General features: G+C 40.7%; 1 protein-coding gene across 30 annotated transcripts in view; it reads right to left on the bottom strand.

Annotated features, from left to right (window-relative positions):
* LOC117937096 (calcium-activated potassium channel subunit alpha-1) overlaps positions 1-9,293 on the bottom strand; it is a 93,312-nt gene that overhangs the window by 73,442 nt on the left and 10,577 nt on the right. For all 30 annotated transcript variants that reach the window (XR_004655096.1, XM_034860768.1, XM_034860796.1 and 27 more), the window contains exon 2: positions 5,992-6,138. Coding sequence is in view for 29 of the 30 variants with exons in the window: in XM_034860768.1 (XP_034716659.1) it covers positions 5,992-6,138 (147 nt within the window). In the remaining variant the exon portion in view is untranslated. The remainder of the gene's footprint in view (positions 1-5,991; positions 6,139-9,293) is intronic.

The following is a 9,293-nucleotide window of genomic DNA, read 5'->3' as shown; positions in this document are numbered from 1 at the left end:
CAGCTGAACACTGGAAAATGTGTGATAACAAAGAAGCACTAAGCTGAATTCTCAGTCATGCAAAGGACAAGTGCTTCCATCACTTCTGAATGGCACATTTGATATTTTTGCTGCTGCAGTGCCAGAGAAAACAGCAAGTTTGCTCTTTCTCCCTCTCTCTCTTTTTTTCCACTCTAATCAGACAAAAAGCTTTTCCATGTAGTGGTACAATTGCTGCTGCTCACCAAGTCTCTCGGAGGAGGAGGAGGTGAGATGGTCCGCCTGATGAAAGTGCCCTTCTGGTCCACCTATAATTTCGTCCAGAGCTCTTTTCTTCCCCTGAGGCTGCTCCTGAGCGACATCAAATCTAGACAGCGGTTAGGACCGAAGATGACTCTTTCAACCTGTCATCTAATAGGACGTTTTCAACATGTTGACCCCTGTAATCCTAGACGACTCTGCAGCACTTTTCCTTTGGCAACTGGTAATGTTGAGCATGAGGTGATATCCCAGACACCTTTTGCACACTGTTTAACCTACAAGAGGTTTGGGATTGGGCAAAAAAACTGCCATCAAAGCCTCCTCTATGCTGTATTCCACTGCATCCTTGATCTTTTCTGAAAGAACTTGTGTCTTTTGTGTGTTTTTGTAGATGCAATGAATCATACAGATGGAGATCAGGAAACACACTTGGGTGCCTATTGCTACACAAAGAGAGCGTCTGTTTCAGAAACTTACCAGAATGGTTGGATGCAGTCACTGTTTAAAGATCAAACAAAACTTTGCATTTTAGCAAACAATTTAAAACATTTTGCATCAGTAAATGCACCTCTTCTTCTCAGAGTCATAATGCAGTCAAATCAAATGCACACATGTCAAAAATAATTTCATAGTTGATAAACTACACTGTACGTGATAGCAGTTTCTCGGTTGTACTGTACATTGAGGACAAACTTTGGGGAGTATGACTCTTGATGTAAACTTGTCATTGAAAATGAGGGAAACCTCGATGCCCTTCCAGTATAAATAAAAGGTTAAATAAAACTTTAGAAATGATGCTGAAAGAAATATGAAAAAAAACTAATTAAGATTCTTCTTCATTCCCCTTTTGTATAGCTATAAGTGTATCATGAGAAATTCCTTGATAAAATAATCAAAAGGCAGTTTTGGTCTTGACCAGTCTTCAAATATAATCCAGAGTCCTCTTTATCTTCGACTGAGACAAGACAGAGTAAAAATGCGGTCGATTGTAAGACAAGACTTTCAAATAGTGGTCTTGAGACCAAGATCGATCTTGAGAACTACAACACAGCTTTTGCCTCATAATCATCATGCGTAGATTTTTTCTTCAGGATCAAAAGGAATCCTACTTGTTTTTGTTCTCTGTGCATCCATGGTTAAAATGCAAAGTGCTAGTAGCTAAACTAGCATGACTTTCCATGACGCATATTTTCCGTAATATAATTGTGCTACTGAATGAAAAAAAAACAGGTGTAGCCCACAGCTAAATATCTGACTCAACCCCAATATTATTCTTGTGTTTACATCACCCAAAGCATGATGGGAACCCTTAGTACCAAAGACTCAAAACATTTTGATATAAAATAAAACAAGAACCACATGATTGAGGGTGAAATAAATCAGGAATTTCTTCCTTTGCCTCTAATGTTACCAATACATTTTTTTTTTTTTACAGTAGAATTTTCCATCAATGTGTTTCTCATGTTCCTAAAACACTGGCACTCCCATCAAGCCATTCATATACAGATATTTGCTCTGTGATGAAAACCTTTGGCAAAAAGGCATAAGGATTTAAGTCATTTCAAATAGAATAAAAAAAATCCTCGGACATGTATAGTACCACTTACATGGTAGAGGACGGCATTCCTAAGTAGCCTATCTTATCCTGATTGAGACATTTAGTGAATTTGTCAGAAAAGAGTTAATACTGAACAATAGAGTTAAAACAACAAAAGCAAACAAGCCGAAACAACTCATCCAAATCTGACTTTAACATCTGACTGTTCAACCTGTGACTGCCATTGGAGTTAGGGGGCAAAGACTGCAAAACTGAATAGTGCCAGAGGGCAGCTCTGTGCTTCCATTAATAGAAACCCTTTCTCCGGCCAGAATAATAGCTTGCGGCATCCCAGCCTCTCCTGTGTACTTCTAGAACTGACTGGCTAAATGTCACTCAGCAGGATTCCATCATTTAAGAGAAATCACAATTTCCCCCAGAATACGCTAACCTTAGACTCGCCTTAACACACACTCCCCATCTTACACATTTTTGACAATCACATTCTCCACTACTGGGGAGTGCGACTGAACAGGAAATAGAGTTGACATTACAGGAAACCCACTGGGCTACTTGGAGCAGGTACAAGCTGCAGCCACCTGTTCAGTTGCCAAAGCTAGTTTTGATTGTTTTGACATAAGCAAACAGTGACGTGAGGACGTTTTTCATGAATAGGGAGGATGGTCTTGTGTGATGCGAAAGTGATAGGGGGAAGGGAAATGCAATAATGCATAAAGTGACAGATGGGATCCTTCCGTGTCCCCAATCTGGGGGAAACCTTGTCCTTAGATGGATCTGAAATTAGAGAATGAACACAAGACCTCGCCTTTTCTGTTTTATGTGAGTGAAGGAGGAGTGAAGCGCTGATCTCCAGCAGACAAACCTTTACAGACATAAAGGTCATCGGAAAGTGTCCTCCCTGCTAATTAAATAGCGCTAAAGGCAAGGTTTGATCTTTTTTAAATCTGCTGTGATGCTTGGCCAGCCGGGCAAACAAACATCAGGCCTTTGGGTCTTCCACGGGGCAGCCTGCACCTGTTTATCACTCAACATCCACAGTCAGAGGTAAACAGCTCCGAATGCAGCGATGATCACATTGGTTGGAAGGTTCAGGTTGAAATTGTTAATACCTCAAATTTCTGCTTGAAAATGATGTGAGAGAAACTAATTTCATGTAATACGATAAAATCATAAACCTCCAACACAAAAGCAATCTTTTTTTGTGACACACACACACACACACACACACACACACACACACACACACACACACACACACACACACACACACACACACACACACACACACACACACACACACACACACACACACACACACACACACACGACAAGGGACCAATCACATACACCTGAACGCAGAAGCTATCTGATGGTAAGATCAGAGAACTGAGGCCTGTGTTGTGTACTTTAAACTTTAACCAGGTTCTTAAACTTTGTCTCATGTCACACTCTGAGTTTATTAATGAATACATTTAATTAATTTAACAAAAACATTTAAACACAATTATAACTTAAAATGTTCTTTTCTTTCTATATTTTTTCCCTATAGTTTTGAAATGAGAAGCACTGTATGAGCAACAGAGTCTGCAGAGAAATCAACAAATCTACAATCTAAAATCCCAATTGCGAAATACTGCAGGCATCCTGGAGCGGAGCTTCCTTTTTGAATAAACTGTCTATATTGTGTAAAGGGTTAAGATTTATTCTCTCCTTAACTGCATCCACATCTTTTAAGAATGTTTTCTTGCTTTTTGCTCGGATTCACTTGCACCAACAGTATCATGGAAAAGTTGGAAAACCTTTTTATCCTACCTGGGTATGGAGAGGTAAAAAAACACAAAAAAAATCCACCTTCTAGTGGTCTTTATTAAAGTGCTCATGTTATACTCTGTTTTTAGGTTCATAATTGTATTTAGAGGTTGTACCAGAATAGGTTTATGTTGTTTAATTTTCAGATAACATATTTTTGTTGTACAGCACATTGCTGCAGCTCGTCTTTTCATGCTGTGTGTTGTGCTCTCCGTTTTAGCTACAGAGTGAGGCACCTCACTTTTGTTCCATTTTAGTTGGGAGTCGCATATGTGCAGTAAGTACTGCTAGCTTGTCAGTTTCAGAGTACGTCAGAAGAAAAGGCTGGACTACAATAGAGCTGTTTGGAGTCGTTTGTGAACTGTGTTTTCTGTTTGAAATGGTAAGTCCCTTTGGGGAGGACTTTGGGTGCACTTTGTAAACCGATAACATGCACAATAAAGGAAAGTGAAAAGCAAAAAAGCATAATATGAGCACTTTAATAAATGCCGTAATTGTAAAAAACAGGTAAAGTTTAATATCCTGGAGTGAAAGTGGTTTCAGAATATTTCAAGACCAAAGAACAAGAAGTACTATGTTTTTAAAGAGAACAACAACGTGGGTGTAGATGTGGGAATAGCAACTCAACAAATACACTTCTAGATGCATGAAATAGGAGGCACACACACACACACACACACACACACACACCCCCACACCCACACCCACACCCACACCCACACCCACACACACACACCCTATGCTCTCCTCCCCAGTAAAATTAATAAGATGGCCTGGAAATAGGTTTTAATGTGCCCCCTAAACAGGCTATAATAGAAAACACACATCTGCCATGTTTAGGTAAGCTGCAGTTGCCATGGTTACAGATGAGTGCTCGCTAAACAGTTGTATGTCAAGCAATCATTGAGACAGGGCAATTCAGCCATAGACACACACAGACACACAGACACACACACACACACACACGTTAAGAATTAAAAACAAGGAAACAGGATGGCAGTCAAGCTGAATTCTTGCTTCTAAATGTTGCTGTCACCATTAACCATCACTAGCGTCTGTGCTATGAGAATGATGTAAGATGCTGTGGGGACAACCTGAGTTCAGCCTGAGTCATCAGAGTTTTTATATGACATTTGTAGAGAGATGATGAAAACGTTCTGTTTTTAGCCCAAACTGAGACCAGAAAAATTGTTTTATTCCGTTCCTTCCTGGTATTAATCCCCTTTTTGAAGATGCTTAAGGCAAACAGGAACATTATCATACAAACATGGTGAACATTTCTTGAAAAAAACACTTGACCTGAAGTGTTGGTCACAGTGAGGGACCTTGTGGATAACCCATTACTGTTTACAACAACTAAAGCTGGATTTGATCCTTCCATTAACGTTGGTAGCTTTTTTGCGGATTTCTTTATCCCACAAACATGAACTAAATGGTTGGTTATTATTCCACACATCAAACCATTTTGCTTCAGTGTGGCTGCCCACCCAGCATTCATGATTAACGTCTACGTACTGAGCCAACTAGATGCTGCACCACATTTAGTGGGGTGCGTGAAAGTGGGATCAGCCCCGAGCACTGCGGCAAGCCTTGGCATGGTGCTCCCACTCATACCATTTCATTTCATCACTCCTCTGTCAGTCCTACTCTCGCATTGCCAAGTCTTCCAAATCATCAAAACACTCACACACACACACACACAAGTACAGCAGAATCTCCATCAAACTGAAACTGTCCTTGACTAGATGCCGGGTTACAGCAAAATAAGGATCTGATAAGGATCTCATAACATGTGGCCTAAGAGGCATGTGTTCTCCTCATTACACTGTCAACAGACAACCCAGGTGCCATGGCAACCACTTCAGCTGACCAAATGCAATTGGTAAACTGTACATGTCCCTCCCTCCCTCCGTCCTTTGGATCTGTTTCTCCCCCCTGTCTGAGGGCATTATGGGGTGTATGACCTTAATACTCTTTAAATCTCTCCTCTTTTTTTCCCTGGCTTTGTTTTGATGTGTCTGCCTTCCCTGTCCGAGAGATAAGCTACTAAGATATGCACTTCAAAACGGTAAATTTATGCGTCGGACAAGCAGCAATAAATTCAAGGAACATTCAAGCGTGCATGATTTGTGGCATGTCAGATGCGAGCTCCTGCTCAGTAAGGTTTCTGGTCTATGCTATGATAACACATATTAAATATACTATGAGGGAGTTCAACCCGAGTGCCTAGCGGTCATGAAGAAGTTGGGGGCTGGTCATGATCGGCTGTCACGCTTCATTTCACTGACGACTTAACCGACAGCCTGCTACACGTAAGCTAAAGTACTTTAGCATGTCAATCAAACAAACGATGATTAAAGGATGACGGCTAAATGTAAACTCACCAGGACTCTTCCCGTTAGTGTTTGAGCGGATATCATGACTCCGGCCCAGTCTTTGACCGAAGTCATCCAGCCCACCTCGCTGGCCGCCGGGTCATCCTTGCCGGCGCGCTTGATGATGCCATCACCTGTGGTGATCCGATGGACATCCTGTAAGGAAAGGGTGCAGAAGGTAACAGTGAAAAACCTGACACTTGACCAGAGTTTAACAGCAATATATATATAAAATTATTGTGAGGGATAATCTTTGACTCAAATCTAGCAATATAAATCTATTTTCATATATAAAATGAAATATTAAACTCTAAGGGCTTCCATTATGCTAACAATGGTGGCATGCGTCGGGAAAAATGTTAATGAAATCAAAACGAGGAGCGCAAAGACACTAAACTCTTCAAGCTAAGATAACCTGCCGTTGGACGTTAATCTTCTGAGGGTTTGTCACTTTTGTAATATAAAGTGTCACTTCATTGATACAAAAATATCGTTTAGATCAATTTTAAGTTCACTTCAAGGAGTAGAGTACCACCTACACAATTACAAATTTGGTGTTTGATTGACAGCTATGCAAAAACAACATGAACAACCTCAATACCTAAAACAATCACCACTTAAAAAAACATGAATGTGTCATGCTTATTATAGTGACCAGGCTCCAGTGCATGCACACATGCATATACTAAACATACAGAGTGAGAGCAGCAAAGAGACTCCAGGAGTGTATCCATGGCAGCCACTGAGCTCCTGGTGTTTCTGCTCCACTGAGTGGGCTGCCTGCCTTCCTGTCTGTCTTTCAACCAGTCTGTCTCTCAACCCGTCTGTCTCTCAAGTCTCTCAACCCGTCTGTCTGGACCAGCATAATTCACAGAGCAGGAAATCGAGACAGTATGCAGTGGTTGTCTATGCTCCCTGATGAAACACCCCACTGCCTCAAGGCGAACATGACTTAGACTTTTTACCCTGTGACATCCTGCTCTTCCTCTACCTTAATGGTGTCACACATCACTCTCTCTAAGGCCTTTCTCCGGCAGGTCGGCTAGTCCTGTGGGATGAGTTGATGCACTTCAAAGTTTTAGAGGAGGAAAAAAAAACTTAACAGTTCAAAGTTACAGTTTATATGGTTTTCCATGAATGTGTGTGGACACTATTGTGCTAGTCTTTTAGTTGCAGTGTTATTGAAGAAAAAAAATTGCTCAACTTGCCACATTCTCCAAATGCAGAATGGGATATGGGTCCCCTAGATAGGGCTGCTATGACTTCAAAGAACTCATGGCATGCAACCTCGCAACATGTGTTGTGCTTCCACTCCCCCATAAATCTTTGTAAAGCTGGAGGGGGTGCAGCACAACTGAAATTAGGGAAAAAATGAATGAATGTGCTCTGCGGAGTCGGCGTGCTAGTGAGTATTTAAGGATGGTGTTTACAGGATCAAACTAAATACAACTGCAGTGCCCATGTTCAACATAATGAGGGTACATGCCATCAAGTGCAAAGATATAGCTCTTTTATGTGTTTTTTTTCATTAGTCTTGTGATGTATTTTTCTAAGCACTGCCCGTGTCGCTTAAGCCTAATAAATTCCTCAGTGCCATAGAGCCTGCACTGTTGTCCAAACTACTGTGGCCGACAGGGGCAAAACGCCCTGCAACTTAAGAAAACACGCCCATGAGAAAGAGAAAGACATCCTGGCTTTCAAACAAGCAAAGTGGCAGTCCTTCAAATCCCCCCCTCCCTCTTCCTCAGCAACTACAGACATAGAAAAGGCACGTCCTAAGGAAAGCTCATTGTGGGACTGGCTAAAGTGGCTGTAATTCTGCACCAAGGCTGAATTTCGGGAAAGAGACTTCAGATATCACTAAAACCTACATATAAGCATCCAAAAAAGCACCATGTCATGGGACCTTTAAGCCATTTTACATAAGAGAGTTTACTTTTGAGGTCCAAAAGGCGCATCACTGAAGTGTAGGCCTCCTCAAGTGTGATGTTGTGATTATGCAACAACAGTCACTAACAAAATAAGTGATCAATCTGTATTCATACTGTGGAGAAATATGCTCTTTAAATAAAATAAAAACAGACAGGATTTCTAGTCCCTCCCTGTAGACCAGCCAATTTCAGCTGTAGATTTGTATAGACCAGCCAATTTCAGCTGTAGATTTGTATAGACCAGCCAATTTCAGCTGTAGATTTGTATAGACCAGCCAATTTCAGCTGTAGATTTGTAGAGACCTTGGGATTTATCAAACTGAACAAATTCCCCCGCACATATAAACACAAAACTGCCAACTCCATTGTGTTGTAAGTAAGACATCTGCTGAAAATGTTATTGTATTCATTAGCATGATTTCCAAACTGTTTACTTGAAAAGTATCCAAAACGAGTATGAAGACATAGCGGACCAGACGCAAGCTTTTATTTTGAAAAGTCGTCAACAGCCGGGAGGGCATAAGACAGGAGCATATATATATATTATATCAATAATAGTATTAATTGAATTTACAGTCTATGGACGGGAGGTCTTTAGGCTGCAGCCATACCCAACTCAAATAGACAGGCAGAGTGCTCTCTCTCCCCGTGGGTCAAAGATCAAGCGCTTCTACTTAGCGCTCCCTCTAGAGGCCTGGAGAACTTCCATTGTGTAATCTGGATGCAGCGCTTTTTGTTGCTGTTTGAGGTTTGTCTGTTTTTCTTTTTGCATCGTTCTTTTTTCAGGGTTTTTATGCATCATTTCCATAGCTGCAGCGCATTTATGCATTCATTTGTGTGTATTTGCAGCAGGTTTGCTGAATGCTGCGCATGTGTTGTCAAATTAATGAAGTTGTTTTCTTAATTTGCTTGTGTTTTGTCTATTTGCATGTGTTTGCCTAAGTTGCAGGACATTTGTGTCGGCCATTGTAAAAAAAAAAAAACCAGTAATGAGCCACACACTTGCATCAGGCGACATGCTCCTTCATTGCCGTAGCATTGTGCAGCTTGAAATACCAAACACCAACTGTTTATTAATCAGCCACTGAAAAAAGTTCCTGACTACTTTGAGAAAAAAACAGCAGACATATCCTTTATAGCTGAGATAATTATTTTTGAAAGTAAAACAAAAAAATTAAAATATCTTAACCTGAATCCAACATATTATTAGCAAATATAAATCCCCACTGATGATAGGCTTATTGGCCTATAGGTAAGGTAGTTGCTAAGTTAGCAATCAACAGATAGTTAATCTTAAAGATGTACAGTATATACAGTGGGTACGGAAAGTATTCAGACCCCTTTAAATTTTTCACTCTTTGTTTCATTGCAGCCATTTTC

Source organism: Etheostoma cragini, chromosome 21 (assembly GCF_013103735.1).
Source record: "Etheostoma cragini isolate CJK2018 chromosome 21, CSU_Ecrag_1.0, whole genome shotgun sequence".
NCBI classification, from domain to species: domain Eukaryota; kingdom Metazoa; phylum Chordata; class Actinopteri; order Perciformes; family Percidae; genus Etheostoma; species Etheostoma cragini.
This window is presented reverse-complemented; position numbering and strand designations above follow the sequence as displayed.